At 40.2% G+C, this 17,805-nt stretch overlaps 1 protein-coding gene across 3 annotated transcripts in view; it reads right to left on the bottom strand.

Annotated features, from left to right (window-relative positions):
- Positions 1–793: 793 nt before the first annotated feature.
- Positions 794–17,805, bottom strand: part of LOC311081798 (uncharacterized protein) — a 45,044-nt gene continuing 28,032 nt past the window's right edge. For 2 of the 3 annotated variants that reach the window (XM_084112477.1, XM_084112476.1), the window contains one exon: positions 819–2,009. In XM_084112477.1, coding sequence (XP_083968603.1) covers positions 1,090–2,009 — 920 coding nt within the window. In that variant the 3' untranslated portion in view covers positions 819–1,089. Of the gene's footprint in view, positions 2,010–17,805 lie in introns of all 3 variants that reach the window. The other variant, XM_084112478.1, reaches the window with a different exon arrangement.

Genomic DNA, 17,805 nt, shown 5'->3' with positions numbered 1-17,805 from the left:
ATCTCTGCGCCCAAGTAGCAGTGCTTTGCCTGTGCTTCGCCCTAATATAGTCCCAAGTCAATATCTGCATAGGAAACCGCCTAGTGTTAATCTGCATCGCTATTTGTACTCGTTGTGAATACGCAGGCCACAAGAAGTAATTAGGTGGGGGTTTTTTATTTTCTATATCACTTTTACTCAGGACATGCTAGCTGGCAACAAAGGATTCCATTCATTATGCTAAGCTAAGCTAGCGCCGACCCTGTCAAACTAAAACAATGCATGCACTGAGACAAAAATGCATTTGCCCACCTATCTAAATGTGGGAAGGAAGGTGAATAAGCCCTATTTAAAAAAACGGTGGAGTGTTCCTTTAACTTCATATCGCAACGCTGTGCTGCAGTACTGTAGGTTCCCTCAATACGTCATACTCCAGGATTTCCCTGCTGTTGGGACGCTTAACGCAGCTTAATGGACTAAATACAATGATATAATAGACCAAACTTGCACCTTATTGGGATATAGGGTATACTATTTAGGCTACAGGCAAGCAGACTCAGAATATGAACGTAACCCGCAAAGTCTCACGCTTAGTGTTTCCCAGTGATATACTGGCATAGTTGGCTTGACAATGACATTGAATGTTCGATATTCGCACATTTAGGGACCATCTCTAAAGTTACATACGACATTGGTATACACGTTTCTAACTTCAATAGCATTTGAAGAGAATGACTTAGTCATAAAACCAACTGTAAAGTGTTCATGTAGGTGTCAGGCATGATGCATACTCTTTCATTGGTCCTACTTGTTTAAAGGTTAGAACTTTTTTTTTTTAATGAAAGATCAAAAGAATAAACAATACATATTTATTTTCACAGCCTTCTTTGAACATATTTGCAGTAGTAAGGAACCCAAACTTCATCTGTGACAGAAATAGAGAAATCATCCTTGGGAGAATCAAAGCTAAATTGGGGTGCAAGTTCTCCTTTGGCCAGGGTCTCACATACCCATGCCTTTTCCTGTGTCTGTAAGTGTGAAGGCAAAAACAATTTATTTTACACTGATCACAATTTAATCCCCTCCATAGTGAATGTGCAGGGGTGTTTCTCAAAAACAGTGTAAGCAGTTCTCTCCTGTGTGAAGTCTTATGTGGCTATTTAGGGTTCCTTTATGAGTAAAACTCTTTCCACATTGAGGGCATGTGAAAGGCTTCTCTCCAGAGTGAATTCTCATGTGGTTATATAGGGTTCCTTTATGTGTAAAACTCTTTCTACATCGAGGGCATGTGAAATGCTTCTCTCCAGTATGACTTCTCATGTGTGCATTAAGGGTTCCTTTATGTGTAAAACTCTTTCCACATTGAGGGCATGTGAAAGGCTTCTCTCCAGTGTGAATCCTCAAGTGGCTTTTAAGGCTTCCTTTTTGAGTGAAACTCTTTCCACACTGTTGGCAGGTGTAAGGACTTTCTCCAGTGTGAATTTTCAAGTGGGTATTAAGGTTTTTTCTATGTGTGAAACTCTGTCCACACTGAGCACAAATGAATGGCTTCTCTCCAGTGTGAATTCTCATGTGGGAATTAAGAATTTCTTTTCGTGTGAAGTCCTTGCCACATAGTTTGCAAGTGAAAGCAGTCTCTCCAGTGTGATGTCTCATGTGGGTATTAAGGTTTTTTTTATGTGTGAAACTCTGTCCACACTGATGGCATGTGTAAGGTTTCTCCCCAGTGTGAACTCTCATGTGGACTGTAAGGTTTTGTTTTTGAGTGAAACTTTTTCCACAATGTTGGCAGGTGAAAGGCTTCTCTCCAGTGTGAACTCTCATGTGGATTTCAAGGCTTTGTTTATGAGTGAAACTGTTTCCACACTGATGGCAGGTGAGGTAACTGTTAGTTTTGGTCTTCTGAGCTCTGTTTCGTGAGGAAGTATTTTTAGTCTCTCTGGATGTTATGAATCCATGATGTTTCTCATATTGATATTTCTCTTGCATTTCATCTAATACTTCACTTTCCCCTTTCAGCAGCATCAGGTCTAAAGTGAAAAAAGACACACACAAAAAATGAACACCAGTTTAGTTCCACAAAGCAAGACACATCAAAACTAACCTAAAAGCATTAAAGCATCAAAACCAACAATATGCTTGCTAGATCCTATATGCACTAAGTTTGTGAAAAAGGAGTTGTTACTATGTTTCAGGAATGGCACAAAGGTGTGTGACTGTTCAAGTGTCTGGGCCCTATTTTAACGATCTGAAACGCAAGTATCAAATGCGAAACGCAATTAACTTTGTGGGCGGATCTCGCGCTGTTGCTATTATACCGGTGGATAAATGACTCTTGCGCCCGAAGCAAATCTAAAATGGGCTGGTCTGAAGTAGCTACATTACTCATAGCTGTGGTTTGGGCGTAAATGAAATAAACCAATCAGAGCGTCATCTCACATTCCCTTTAAAACCAGGCGTGCTTGTTCCATGGTGGATTGCTATTATAACGGCGGATTTGCCAGGCGCACGCCAGGAGCGGTTCACAGCTGAGGAGACCGACGTTCTCGTCAGGGCCGTAAAAGACAGAGAAGTGACATTGTATGGGGATGGGAGAAACCCACTCAAATTAGTTAAACAGGCGTATAATAATTTGGGTAAATGTGTAAGCTAGATTTATGCTAATTTTTTCACATCTTCATGGACATCACAATGATTTCCCTCGTGTGGAATATTTTTTCTTGTAATTATGTATGGTTTGCAAAAATGCCAACTGCTGCGTCTGTGTAGAGTAGAGAAGCAAAGTGTATGCGCGTTGTACACACGGTACATTATGGCCAAGCATGCGCCCTTAAAATAGCATCTGAAAAACGCACCACTGACTTTAGACTAGGTTTTTCCTGGTCAGTGGCGGAATTGTTTTCTGGAACTGCAAAATAGCACCAGGGAACGTTTGCGCCGGAACACGCCTCCTTTTTCCGCTGAACCGCCCCCGGGAGCGCAAGTTTATACCCGTTTATTTACCGACGTGCATCTGTGGAGGGAAAAGTCTGCTGTGCGCCGGGTGCAAAATAGGAATGATACATGCGTCGTTCTACAAAGTCAATTGCGCTGGGTGCAAGACAGGGCCCATTGTCTTTAGATCGGTGTGTTCAATAATGTGCTTTTTTTTGTCATTTGTTGTGTATCTTTGGATTATGTTGTGTTGTAAATAAATCAAAACAATCAAAAAAAACATTCTTTTTTAAGTCTCTCCTCATTCTTTGTGCAAGGTTCCTCATAATGATAGGGCCTGATAACACCTGATAGGGCCATTATGGGAGGGTCTTTGTCTTTCTCAGGTGTGAAACACATCGATATTCATGATGATTCACGCCCTCCTCGCATAAAGCTTACACAAAACATGTCTTACAAATTTTAAATCAATATATTGTTTTATCTGAATGGAGTAGGCAGGATGGTTTTCACATAGTTTTGGAGCAAATATTCTAGGTTACGTGATACAATTTTCAAAAGTCTTGTGAAGAAAGAATTAGTATGGGTTTCATGACCTTATTTCAGTGACAATTGTTTTTGTTTTTTTCACAAACCACGCATAAATGTCATTATTTCAAAACTACAAACTTTTACATACATGCTGCTGAATACAGTGTAATCAGACTTTAGCCATGAAAATGTCACAAGTAACAGAAATAAGCACAAATGTCAGAGTATGTCAGAACACCTGCAGGGCCCAGAAAATACCTCAGACCCCAGAGGGTTAATAAGACAAACACGTCTGATGGAAGCTGATCCAAAGATGTCATTGTGTAGACAATCGTGAAGTCCATAAACCAATGAATTGTGAGTAAAAGTGATCCAGAGGTCAAAAGAAGCGAATGTCAACTTAGGAAAGGTAGTGCATGCAGGTTTATACACTCTGGTAAGGGGCAGTCCCTTAAATGATATTGGGCACACGCTCCTGTCTGTCAAGCCGGACTTTGAGCAATTGGATGCTTCTGCCAAGGTCAGGTACTGAGAGATAAGACAGACCTTCCTCTTCTTAAAGCTGCCGTCGGCAATTTTTAAAAAAAATCATATTCAGTGAAATCGACACTATAATCCGACAGAACAACATAAATAAGGTGGTTTTAGAAAAAAAACGAGCTTCTAACTCCACCTGGAGCGTTTTATATGTTTTGCAAAAATCCACCGCTCCCGGATCATCGGGTCCAATCAGCGCAGGGGGGTGTGAGATCTGACTGTCAATCACAGGTCGTGCACACGCCACAGATCCCACGCGCACGTTACAATATCACATTCACACGACACGCCTGAAGTTCGCCTGAGATTGTACGAAGCGTGATGGCGGAGAGAAAATCTACTAACAAGCTTCCAATTCCTCGGTTATTGCTATCTATGGATAGATTAGCCAGGGCAGCCTACCTCCGAGTCCATGGTGTTGATCGATGCTGAAGAGATGGCGCGGACGCGTTCACAGAAAATCAGGTACACACGCGCACTGACAAGCATGACCTCGATGGGAGGGTGCTCGCTGGTAGTGGGGGAGGGGCATGAGAGTTGTAAACATTCAAAATTTTGGCTAAGTCGACCCAATCTGCCAGACTTGCCGACTGCAGCTTTAAAGACCTTTGAATGGCCTCTCAAACTCAGGGCTGAAATCTCTTAAAACCCACAGAGACTGAGACTTTACATATCAAAGTGAATCAGAAAAGCATCCCAAAATGATGCTAGACAGACTTATAATCAAACATTGTTCAACTGCATACTTCTATATCATGTCTACAACCTATATATGTGACTATTATGCTTAGATCACACATAATTAATGCAATTGTTATTGAATGGTTGACTGAAAGAGTTTCTTTTTTACTACCACAGTAAATCTCTGTTTATAACTCAAAAGATGGTAGGAATGAAATCTGTGTAAAATGCATCTGCAATGATTCTGAATGAGATATCATAATTTACTGATAATACTCAAGAAGATGAGGATTGAATTGTGTTGTTCAATACTTGTGTGTGTGAGACTGTCTGAAAGATCCATCACCCTATGTAGGTCATTAAGAGGACAAACAGAAACAGGATGTTATTGATTTAATTCATAGCTTATCCTTACTTTTTTCAGGATGTACCAACGCAAACTTCAGTTATTTAACATGACATCAAGGTTACTGGTCCTCCTATTAAGCAATATGTGTACAAATTTAATCACACAAAGCAAAAGGTAATACATACATTTTAGTAAAAATTAAAGTATCTGTTGGAAAATGCAATGTGAAAACCACAAAGCTTGGTGGTTCATGGAGTTCTTTATGTTTACTTGTTCCAAAGCTTGGTTGAATATTTAAGTTTTATACTGATCAGGGGCCTCATTTATAACCGTTGCGTATGCACAAAACAGGCCCTGAAAGAGGCGTACGCCACTTCTGACGCATAAGTTGTGATTTATAAAAACAAACTGAGAAGTTACAACATTTTTTATATTCAATCAATATAAATATTTGTTGTAGATGCAATGTTTTTGAACATTTTTCCTGTGGCGTGCTGTGTTTTAATGTTTTAACCACAGAGATAATTGCTTATCATGATAATACCAGATTGTCTGAGAAAATTGTTTCGTGCAAATAATGCCTAAGGCCCATCTGTTTCCATTAAAAATATAAATCAATTAAAAATACAATTCGGCCAGTGGAAAAGATTGAGAAAAACTTTCTCTGAAATGTATTTTACACTATTTGATTTATGTATTCAAAAGCAAGGCAAGGATAGGCAACTACTTGATTTTTATTAATGTAATGTGTCTTGTACCGTTAAACGTTATCACGTGGATGAATAATCATATGCAAATGATATGCAGATGAGGATCTGCATAGTAAAACTAGGCGTTGTAAGCTCCATATATGGTTATTTCGGGGTGGAAACGCATGTGCGCACAATCTTCCGCTGACTGGGATTTATAAAGTGAATTCTGCGCAGGTTCTGGCGTACGAACGGTTTTATAAGTCTGAATATTTTTTTGCGTACGCCATTTTTGTACACGTACACTTTTAGTAAGGTTCCTACGCACAGTTTTATAAATGAGACCCCAGGTCAATGCAGTCACCATTACCATTGTTATCCTTTACCCTGAATGGAGGACTGTATTGATAACATTTGTACAACTGTTTTGTTAGTAAAAAACAGTTAACTTCTGCTGCCTCTGATGTATCTGGTTTCATAACACCAGATACATTTGCACATGATGGACCTAGAACAAAGGGGGGCAAACTACAGCCTGCCGAACACTTTCATCTGGCTCGCAAGGGAGTTTTAAAAAATATTTCACTTTAGTAACGGTTTTGGTTCATAATTACTAATTTGATACAATACAAGCGAACGCCAATGATGGCAGTATAGCACGCTGTACAGTTAGGCGGCCCTACTACTGTAGAATTAGAATGCACTTGGTAACTCGGACGTTAACCCTTTCACACGCAAGTTTAAAATATTCTAACTGACCCCCCAGAGTGAGTTTTTTCAAGTCGACCGTTATTTTAGAACTCCCCCTTAATCTTTCCATGGCAACGTGTAGCAGGGTGAAGTGTATCTGTGTTGATTATTGGCCAGTGTCATGTGAAACCATTGAACCTATCAACAGTCTGGTGTCATGGTATAAAATGGGGAGGTTTTTTGTCATTTGGGATGCGTCGTCGACACCCGTACCGCCCCTTTACGGAGGCCGCCATTTATGAATGGAGAGTATGAAGTGCTGTCTCGGCTCTGTGCGGCCGTGCACCGTCTGTCCCGGGCTTTGAGGTTGGTAACCTACGTCTGTTTTGAGGATTTTCATCAATGGAATGTGTATTTACTATTTTGAGTCTGTGTAGTTCATTGACGAGCAACCGGCGGTATGTTGAGGCCAGCGAACACGCATAGTGCTGCGCTGAGAACGTTTCCGGTATGTATGAGAGCCATTCGCGTGGTTTGTCCCTTTTATTGTTTTATTAGTAATTTTTCTGTTTCATGTTCGACAGATTTGAGTGACGAGAGCAAGGGTTTCACCTCTATATTGCGGGAAGAGATGCGCGTCTGTTGATGTAACGCACTGCTGTCTTGCCTGGGCTTAGTTTTGTCGTCTTTTCGTTGGAGCGAACTTGAACTTGCATAACAGCGAGCTGGGACGATTCCTCGCCGCAGTGTGCGAATTAACGTGGAAGCGCGGCTGTTTCCTCGCTGACTTGTTCTGCTCTTTGAGTGTGTGTGCGGCCGATCGTGGCATGTTTGTTTTATTTTGATGTGTCTTTTGGTTTGTTTCGAATTTTAATTTAGATTTCTTTATTTTTGTCTTGTGCTCATTTTTGCGTATTTTGTATGTAATTTATTTTTCTTTGTTTAAGTTTAATTAGTTTATGTTTTGTTTGTGTATTTTTATTTATTTAATGTTTGTGAACTGACGGTGTCCTTTCTTTTTTTTCTCGTAAACAACGTGACGAAGAAAGTGTATTGAGGAGGGGTTTATAGCTGCTGTTTAACGGGGTTTACATTGAGTGCTGTGTTTGAGTGACCTGACTTCACCAGAGCGGGTGTGTGTGGATATTAAGTGTGTTGTGTGAATTGAGGGTCACAGCAGGCCATCTCCCTCCTAATTAAGCTTTCTTGTGTATTTGTATTTTTGTATTTATTTCTTTATTTTGAAGTTTTGTAAAGTGGTGTTTGTTTTCCTTTTCTTTTTGACATGTGAATATTGAGCCCTTGATAGATTAATGTATTGATGGTTTTAAATTTTGTATTTGAATAAAACTGCCTCATCATTGATATTCCCTGGCCTATCTCTCTGCTTACCCATTTCTTTTGGTAACGAACCTGTGCGCTCCCTGATTTGGGGCTGATAGTTCCCGGTATATACCGGGTGGCGTAGTCGAACGTTATATAATAGTTTCATACAGTTCCCTCAGTACCTGACGCCACTGGCTACATTTGGCGTAGTGTCGGCAGGGTTTCCATATTTTGGGTGAGCTTATTTTGAGAAGTGGGTCTGGGAGTAGGCTACTTGAGGCAATATTTTATATATTTTTTTACTGTTGGTACATTGTATGTTTGAAGTTTAATTTCTTTTTGTTTTTCTTTTTTTCTCTTTTTTTTCCTTGTTTTCTCTTTTCTTTTTTTTCTAAAGGCAAGGCAGCAGTGTGTTTGTAAGTCCCCTCTGTTGGTGACTCCCTCTGCATGTGGTAAGTGTGTAGCAATGGAAGCATGGGAAGAGATTAGGCTTTGCCCTAGTGTTGAACGGGGGGATTGCACTAGTTATATTTGCATTGCGGGAATTATTTGGCTGTTCTCAGTCATATGTAGCCGTCATGGCAGAGCACTGTAATCAGTGTCTCGTGTTTCCCGTTGTGTGGCCGTCATGGCAGAGCACTGTAACCAGTGTCTCGTGTTTCGCGTTGTGTAGCTGTCATAGCTGAGAACTTGTGTATCACTTGTTCCTCATCGTATAGCCGTCATGGCAGAGCACTGTAACCAGTGTCTCGTGTTTCCCGTTGTGTGGCCGTCATGGCAGAGCACTAACCAGTGTCTCGTGTTTCCCGTTGTGTAGCTGTCATAGCTGAGAACTTGTGTATCACTTGTTCCTCATCGTATAGCCGTCATGGCAGAGCACTGTAACCAGTGTCTCGTGTTTCCCGTTGTGTGGCCGTCATGGCAGAGCACTAACCAGTGTCTCGTGTTTCCCGTTGTGTAGCTGTCATAGCTGAGAACTTGTGTATCACTTGTTCCTCGTCGTATAGCCGTCATGGCAGAGCACTGTAACCAGTGTCTCGTGTTTCCCGTTGTGTAGCTGTCATAGCTGAGAACTTGTGTATCACTTGTTCCTCGTCGTATAGCCGCCATGGCAGAGTACTTGTAACAAGTATCTCATTCGTGTTTCTTGTGTAGCTGTCATAGCTGAGAACTTGTGTATCACTTGTTCCTCGTCGTATAGCCGCCATGGCAGAGTACTTGTAACAAGTATCTCATTCGTGTTTCTTGTGTAGCTGTCGTAGCTGAGAACTTGTGTATCACTTGTTCCTCGTCGTGTGGCCGTCATGGCAGAGTACTTGTAACAAGTATCTCATTTGTGTTTTTCGTTGTATAGCCGTCATGGCAAGAAGACTCATAATAAGGTTCTCCCTTAGTGTTTGCTGGGACCCACGGCAGAGGTGAGTCTCTTGGGGCTGGGGACTAATCGTCGGGGCGACGATTCATAATGTGGGGGTGGAATGTAGCAGGGTGAAGTGTATCTGTGTTGATTATTGGCCAGTGTCATGTGAAACCATTGAACCTATCAACAGTCTGGTGTCATGGTATAAAATGGGGAGGTTTTTTGTCATTTGGGATGCGTCGTCGACACCCGTACCGCCCCTTTACGGAGGCCGCCATTTATGAATGGAGAGTATGAAGTGCTGTCTCGGCTCTGTGCGGCCGTGCACCGTCTGTCCCGGGCTTTGAGGTTGGTAACCTACGTCTGTTTTGAGGATTTTCATCAATGGAATGTGTATTTACTATTTTGAGTCTGTGTAGTTCATTGACGAGCAACCGGCGGTATGTTGAGGCCAGCGAACACGCATAGTGCTGCGCTGAGAACGTTTCCGGTATGTATGAGAGCCATTCGCGTGGTTTGTCCCTTTTATTGTTTTATTAGTAATTTTTCTGTTTCATGTTCGACAGATTTGAGTGACGAGAGCAAGGGTTTCACCTCTATATTGCGGGAAGAGATGCGCGTCTGTTGATGTAACGCACTGCTGTCTTGCCTGGGCTTAGTTTTGTCGTCTTTTCGTTGGAGCGAACTTGAACTTGCATAACAGCGAGCTGGGACGATTCCTCGCCGCAGTGTGCGAATTAACGTGGAAGCGCGGCTGTTTCCTCGCTGACTTGTTCTGCTCTTTGAGTGTGTGTGCGGCCGATCGTGGCATGTTTGTTTTATTTTGATGTGTCTTTTGGTTTGTTTCGAATTTTAATTTAGATTTCTTTATTTTTGTCTTGTGCTCATTTTTGCGTATTTTGTATGTAATTTATTTTTCTTTGTTTAAGTTTAATTAGTTTATGTTTTGTTTGTGTATTTTTATTTATTTAATGTTTGTGAACTGACGGTGTCCTTTCTTTTTTTTCTCGTAAACAACGTGACGAAGAAAGTGTATTGAGGAGGGGTTTATAGCTGCTGTTTAACGGGGTTTACATTGAGTGCTGTGTTTGAGTGACCTGACTTCACCAGAGCGGGTGTGTGTGGATATTAAGTGTGTTGTGTGAATTGAGGGTCACAGCAGGCCATCTCCCTCCTAATTAAGCTTTCTTGTGTATTTGTATTTTTGTATTTATTTCTTTATTTTGAAGTTTTGTAAAGTGGTGTTTGTTTTCCTTTTCTTTTTGACATGTGAATATTGAGCCCTTGATAGATTAATGTATTGATGGTTTTAAATTTTGTATTTGAATAAAACTGCCTCATCATTGATATTCCCTGGCCTATCTCTCTGCTTACCCATTTCTTTTGGTAACGAACCTGTGCGCTCCCTGATTTGGGGCTGATAGTTCCCGGTATATACCGGGTGGCGTAGTCGAACGTTATATAATAGTTTCATACAGTTCCCTCAGTACCTGACGCCACTGGCTACAAACGCATCATGCTTGTCACATGATACACCACAGCCACAATAACACTGTATCATAGATTGCTTTTATATTGTTTTTCCTTTTTTATTCAAAATATTCACAAACTTGCTTACCATGTCAACAATGTATTCCGATTCTCAAATACATATAAGTGAGTGTGCTTTGTCTTTTAAAAACCTTTATAAATAATCTTGATCTATAACGTGAGATGGGCGCCGCCATGTTTGTTTGTGCCGCAGTTCATAGAGTCCTGTCGATATTCCCCCCGAAATACATGTAAGAAAGTGGCCGGTGAACTTAGAAGTAAACTAGAAGAAGAATAGAGTAAACTAGACATAGTCATCAGTGTGTATTTTACAAACTCCAAATGTATTTTTTTACTAGTGCTTATGTGTATTTAAATGTCTGAAACCTAAATTAAACATGTTTGAAAAAAATGTGTTTGAAAACACTACAAATAGTTTGTCAGATATATGACAGCACTGAGCGCAAAAGCACAGTTTGAATCTGGCAGTTATTTGACGCCACTGAACATTATATATCCCATATGTGGGACCGTACTCAGGGGCACAGAAATAAAAATCCCATATATGGGACCGTACCGACCGTCAAAATTGAGTGAAAATGAGTGTGGCGAAAAAAAGAAAAGTGGACTCTGAATGTTGCGTGTTCAACGAAGAATGGACAGTATCGGACAGAAGGCGGTATGTCTAATATGGCGAGAAAGTATTGCAGTTTTTAAAGACTACAACCTCAGTCGTCATTTTTCAAGCAAACATTCGAATTATGCTGTCAACCTGTCATCTGCAGAAAAGGCAAGCAAGGCTTTAAATCTTGCCACAAACTTAAAAGCCTAGCAAAGTACATTTACGAAACAGTTCTCTATTCAAGAATATGTAACGTAAGCTAGTTATGTACTGGCTCATAAAATTGCAAAGCACAACAAGCCTTTTTCGGATGGGGAATTTGTGAAAGACCTGTATGGTTGAGACTGCTGACATACTTTGTCCTGGTTCTAAAAGTCAGTTTGAGAAAATTAGCTTATTGTGGAGAACAATTACCAGGCGCGTGGAAGTGATTGCTGAGGAGCTGCTCTCCGAACTAAAGAAAAAACCAGACGTCTTCAGTCTTTTTTCTATCGCACTCGATGAAAGTACTGACATCACAGACACTGCTCAACTGTTGATTTTTGTCCGAGGAATAAACAAATTTTTTTAAATAACAGAGGAACTCCTCGGGATGGAATCAATGATGGGAACGACCAGGGGTGTGGATTTGTATGACAGTGTGTCCGCCTGCTTGGAAAATAATAACCTGCCGTGGAGAAAGCTGACAAGCGTCACAACAGATGGATCGCCAAATCTAATCGGTAAAAACATTGGACTGCTAAAAAGGTTACAAGACAAAGTAAAAGACGAAAGCCCAAACTCAGAAGAACTGATATTTCTTCACTGCATAATGCACCAGGAAGTCTTGTGTAAAAATGTGTTGAAGCTAGAAAATGTTGTCAAAGTGGTTGTGAAACTTGTCAACTTTATACGGGCAAGAGCACTTAACCATCAGCAGTTTATTCAGCTGCTTAAAGAAATGGAGGCAGAGCACCATGACCTCTTGCACCATGTACCATCCAAATGTGTGCTGGCTAAGTCTCGGCAATGTGTTTCACAATGTCTGGGAACTAAAAGGTGAGATAGCAACGCTGCTCAATACAGTTAGTAAAACTGACGACTTAGAAGACAGAATTACAAGACACGGACTGGCTGGCCGACCTCGCATTCGGTGTGGACACACTGAGGCATCTGAACGATCTCAATTTGGGACTTCAGGGAAAGGACATTTTTATGCAAGGACTGTACAGCAACGTGAAAGCGTTCAAGGCCAAACTTGTATTGTCTCCAGACAGATATCCAGCCGAGATTTTGCTCATTTTCCTACACTGGTCGGACTGAGCACACCAATAACACAGTCTCACATTGACAGGTACAGCAGCACTTTGATCGACCTGCATGCAGAATTTTCCCGTCGCTTCGTAGACTTTGCAAAAATTGAGACTGAGCTTGAACTTGTCTCATGCCCCCTATCTTTTGACAGTGAGAAAGCACCACCAGACACACAACTGGAACTCATTGACATCCAGTGTGACAGTACTTTGAAGGAGAAGTTTCAGAAAGCACCAGTTAACCAGTTTTATGCCTCACTGGATAAAAAAAAAAAAAATCCCGAACATTAAAAAGCATGCCCAAAGAATGATCACTCCAGACTTTGACACCCTTGCAAGGAGACCAGGCTCATTGTTCACATTAACACTTTAATAACCATGTCTTGGCAAGACAAAGACTAAGGTTCTCCCCTCAGTATTAGTCAGACATAGTTTTATGATGATTGATATGTACATAGTAATAGCAGTGCACATGAGATTATATCTGTTGTAAATTTGACTCAATAATAGATATTAAATAAGAATTGTTGTTTAATGTGACAAATATGTCTGTCAGATAATATATTTTCCATGCATACCTCCAGTGTAAATAAAAGTTATTTCATCATGGATTTAGTATGCAGCCCTTCAGTTGGTTAGCAAAACTTGATGTGGCCCTCTGGTCTAAAAAGTTTGCCCACCTCTAAACTGCTGCTACTTCCAGCCACACGGCTAAATAGACTTCACCTACATCTACTTACAAGCCAGTCTTAGGATGGACTTCTCAGAAAGTGATTAATGACAGACTACCAGCTATACAGCAAGACAAAGACTGAACACTGCTGGCATCATCTTTGTCTTACGTTCGACTGCATCGAGAATAAACTGTTACTAGCCAGAGCATTTGCCACATTCAACTGAAACAAAAGATACTGCATCTCTGTCTACAAATGTATTGGGGCATGAATTAAAAAAAAAAATGTTTTGGTGAAACTGTTCAATAGGGACTTTAAAGATAAAGTATGATTTTCTGTTATAATATAATTTCCTGTAAAGATGCTTTTTCCTTTTTCTGGTGGAGTATCCCTTTAATGTTATACAAAATAATTGTTTTGTTTAGGCTATAACTGTATTATTTTTCCTAATTCCCGTATTATAATATCTTAAAGTGACATGGCAATAACAAATGTCAGCTTCACAGGTGCATTTAAAGTGGAAATGAAGCAGTCGGTCAAGTTAACATTATTTAGTAAATGGATTTCCACTCTAATAAAAAGTTATATTACAAACACAATGAGCCCTATCTTACACCCAGCGCAACGCAGCGCCAAGCGCGATTCAAGTGTTTTTTGCTAGGTTCAGTCCGACGCAGTTATAATTTTCACGTCCTGCGCCACGTTGTTTAAATAGCAAATGCATTTGCGCCCATTTGTGCGCCCATGGGTTGCTGGTCTGAAAACGAGGTGTGTTCTGGCGCATTGTTGGCGCGTTGCTATTTTAAGGCAACAGAAATAGACTGCGCCACTGACCAACTGAAACCTGGTCTTAAGTCAATGGCGCAGTATTTTTATTTGTTATTTAAAGAGCGTATTAGTAATGTCGGGTCCACAACGAGCGTACATTCTGCTTATTAAACACGCAGGGATGCACAGCAGCACACAAACATGCCAAATATTAAAATGAAAAGGATTACAATGTAAAAGGTTATTATTGTGTACATAAAGATATGGTGGAATCTGGCTTGTCCCGTAGATGGTCTGCTTGCGCACTTTTACCTCGCACACAAGCAGTTAAAATAGGGCCCAATAAATGTAGCCATTTAAAAGAAAAAAAAAATGTTTTGTTATAGCTTTTGTAGCAAGGAAGCTTGCCATCTTGCATTACTACAACCTGTGACGTTACAGGTTTGGTTGGCTCTGTTGGATTGATGATAGGCTTGTCACGATTATCATTATATCAACTTATCGCACAATATGTGACCCCGCCTGTGAAACTCCGGCTAAAGTCACAGAATCTAATTATGAGTAAAAGAGTGTCAAAGTATTCATAGCCATTTATAACATGATAAATACTGAAATTAATGATTTTATACAAAGTTTTAGACTGACCTGTTAAAGGGATAGTTCACCCAAAAATGATTTACTCATACTCGCCCTCATGTTATTCCAAACATGTATAAGTTTCTTTCTTCTGTTTAACACAAATTTTTTTTTTTTTTTTTAAATGTTGGTAACCAGACAGTTGGCGGCACCCATTGACTTCCATAGTATATTTTTCCTACTATGGAAGTCAATGGGTGCCGTCAACTGTCTGGTTACCAACATTTAAAAGATATATACATTTTGTGTTCAGCAGAAGAAAGAAACTCATTCAGGTTTAAAACAACATGAGGGTGAGTAAATGATGACAGAATTGTAATTTTTCGGTGAACTATCCCTTGAAAAGTTTTTATGTAACACAGTGGCCCAGTAAGAGAATGAGATTTTATACCGAAATGTTATATGTTAATTAATTGATGTATTATTTTATTTTACTAATAAAGTTATACAAATCATTCCACTGAATTGACTTGGTAATTGTTGCTACAATCAAGCACTTGTGGTACCCCCATTCGTTTCAATGTTTTTATGCTTTTAGCTTTTTGGACATGCGCATCATAATATATAGGCCTGTTTTACAAAACTTTAAGAATTTTCCCTTAAATGTGTTATATATCACTGAAAATGGGAGAATCTCAGCTATAATGTGTTTTATGGCACATATGCAGGATAATTATGGATCATTATGGAGCCCGAAATTCAGCAAATCTTTGACATAGCCTTAATCAATATTAAAGATATCAAGGTTATATTTTAACAGAATGTTCTTTACATTATGCAGGATGATTTTATGTAGAAAACAGTGAATCACAAAAAAAATGACTTTATTTGGGTTTTCACAGGCAGGGTCACATATATGCATATGACCTCCATATTTTTTGGTGACGTGATATATTGCTCATTATGTTTACATTTTGCCGTTCACGCTGTCATCTCGTCTGCTCTCTGTGTCAGAGCCGAAAGCGTGGCTCAGGCAGCTTTTTTTTAATTCAACAGAGCGGACATTGACAGGTGAAAAGAAGGTGTCAATTGAGGCGTTAGAGTTTTTTTCTAACAACTACAGACAGTTTGGAAAAATAAATCCAAATTTAAAGCCGCAATCCACTGTTCCGGTACATATATAAATGTCACAGTGCGAAATAGTGCACACTCACGGCTAGTGTCAAGGCCGTTTTACATGGGACACGGCAGTTACAAGTGTCTAGTTCATTTTCCCCCATTCTACTGCAGGGTTTTTTCATTGTTTTTCTATGTAAACAGACATGTTTGACCGAAGTCTTTTACAGCATCTTCACGCCTTTCAAAATGGCCAAGAGAACAGTTCAAGCACAACTTTTATTCTTTAAAAAGAAGAGAACCGAAGGTATGATATTTCTTTGATTCCTACTGTGTTTAAAGACATTCCCCTGACATAACATTATGTGTGTGTGTGTGTGTGTGTGTGTGTGTGTGTGTGTGTGTGTGTGTGTGTGTGTGTGTGTGTGTGTGTGTGTGTGTGTGTCTGTCTAGTCCATTAGTTCCCAAAGTGGGTGCCGCGTGACAACTGGCTAGGGGTGTCACAGAATCTCAGCTTTTTTTCCAATTTAAACAGCCTACAATAACTATCGTACCGTATAATAACTTTTTACAGCATATATTTAAAAAATATATCAAAACACCAACATATGAGCATGTCCAAATGAAAATAAATAAGCGAAAAAACACTGATATTTCATTCATATTTAAAGTTTAAATCGCCTGCTCTGCTCAGCTCCGCCCTTTGTACTGGTGCGCGCTTAATTTTATATTTCACGTATATTGACAGGATAGGGCAAAGATGGAGCTAGCGTTCTCATCCCTGGCATACATGAAAAACAAAAAAAGGCAGTGCCTGTCAGTGGAGCAAGATCTATGAGTTGCACTATCCTCAATCTACCCCCATATCAAGAGGCTGTGCTCGCAAAAGCATGCACATGTATCCCATTAAAATGCCCGCGAAACAGTTCCAATTTTTTGAGTTATAAGGTCAGGTTTGAACAAAAAATTGAATTGGAGGTGGTTATTATTTAAAGAGTTAAGTATCAATCTTTAAATATGTTTTGTTCCAATGATTCTCACATAAAGTAATTGGTTCAAATCACTTACTGAAATAATCGTTGTCATAGAATACACTTGTTAACAATGAGTTGACAGTTTGAACATTCACTAGTATTTATTTTGAAGATCTGAGGTGAATTGTGGCTTTCCGGCTATAAAATACACACAAAATTATATTCAAACTCACACAGTTTGAATAATGTTTATTTAACATTAAATAAAACACATAAACAGTACCTGAGATTATCATACTTTCTGTTGTTGTTCCAGCCGTGATGTAGCAGAAATGGAGACCGTTTCTGTCATGCCCGGCTATGCAGTGCTGGGTGTGTCTCTCCCTGGCTTGGCCATGTGTGGGTAATTAAGCCTGCATTGCCTATTGCTGTTGTTTTGTGTCACTTTTAGGTGGAGCTGTTGCGGTGGGCCGTGCCATGCTAATTGGTGGATTGATGAGAGTCTTTAAAATCACTGCTTTCCAGTTGGCTCACTCTCTCTTTCTGCTATTCCGGTCTGACGATGAGAGGCTGGCTTCGGTCGGCGCTCCTTGAACATTCTCCTTTTGGGCTTCCCATTTACTGACTTTTGTAAATCATTCGTTAATAAACCAGCATTCTAATTAAATACTAAGTTCAGTGTGGTCTCCCCTATGTCAACTCTACATTGAGCCCAGTGGTCTTGACATATGGGGGCTCGTCCGATAAGTTTTGATCCCGAATATTGGTACGTATAGTCTACTTTGATTCCCACTGTCGGCTATGGTAGCGTAGTGCGTTGTGTAGCTACGTCATTGGTGTGATTTTGTGAAACCAGTGGGCGTAGTTTTAAGCATACCGGTTTTTTGACCGGATGTTTTGTTTTTGGGGAGATCTGCGCTGATCTTGTTGGTTTTGAATTTGAATTTTAGGTAAATCGGGTAGCATTATTTAGTAGATTGGAGCATTTAGTGCAGCCACTTTGTTTGTGGTGTGTGATTGCTGTTTACGTAGTGGGGTGACTAATCATTTGGAGCTATCGTTATCCCCGTGTTAGAGCGCTTCAGCGCTGGGATTTAGGTTGTGTTGTCACTGGAGTCTGGACCAGGGCACCGCCGTAGAGAACCGGCTGAATTGGCTTCGGTCGGGGCAGTACGTC

This window comes from Abramis brama, assembly GCF_963993115.1.
Source record: "Abramis brama genome assembly, chromosome: 4".
Taxonomy (NCBI): Eukaryota; Metazoa; Chordata; class Actinopteri; order Cypriniformes; family Leuciscidae; genus Abramis; species Abramis brama.
This window is presented reverse-complemented; position numbering and strand designations above follow the sequence as displayed.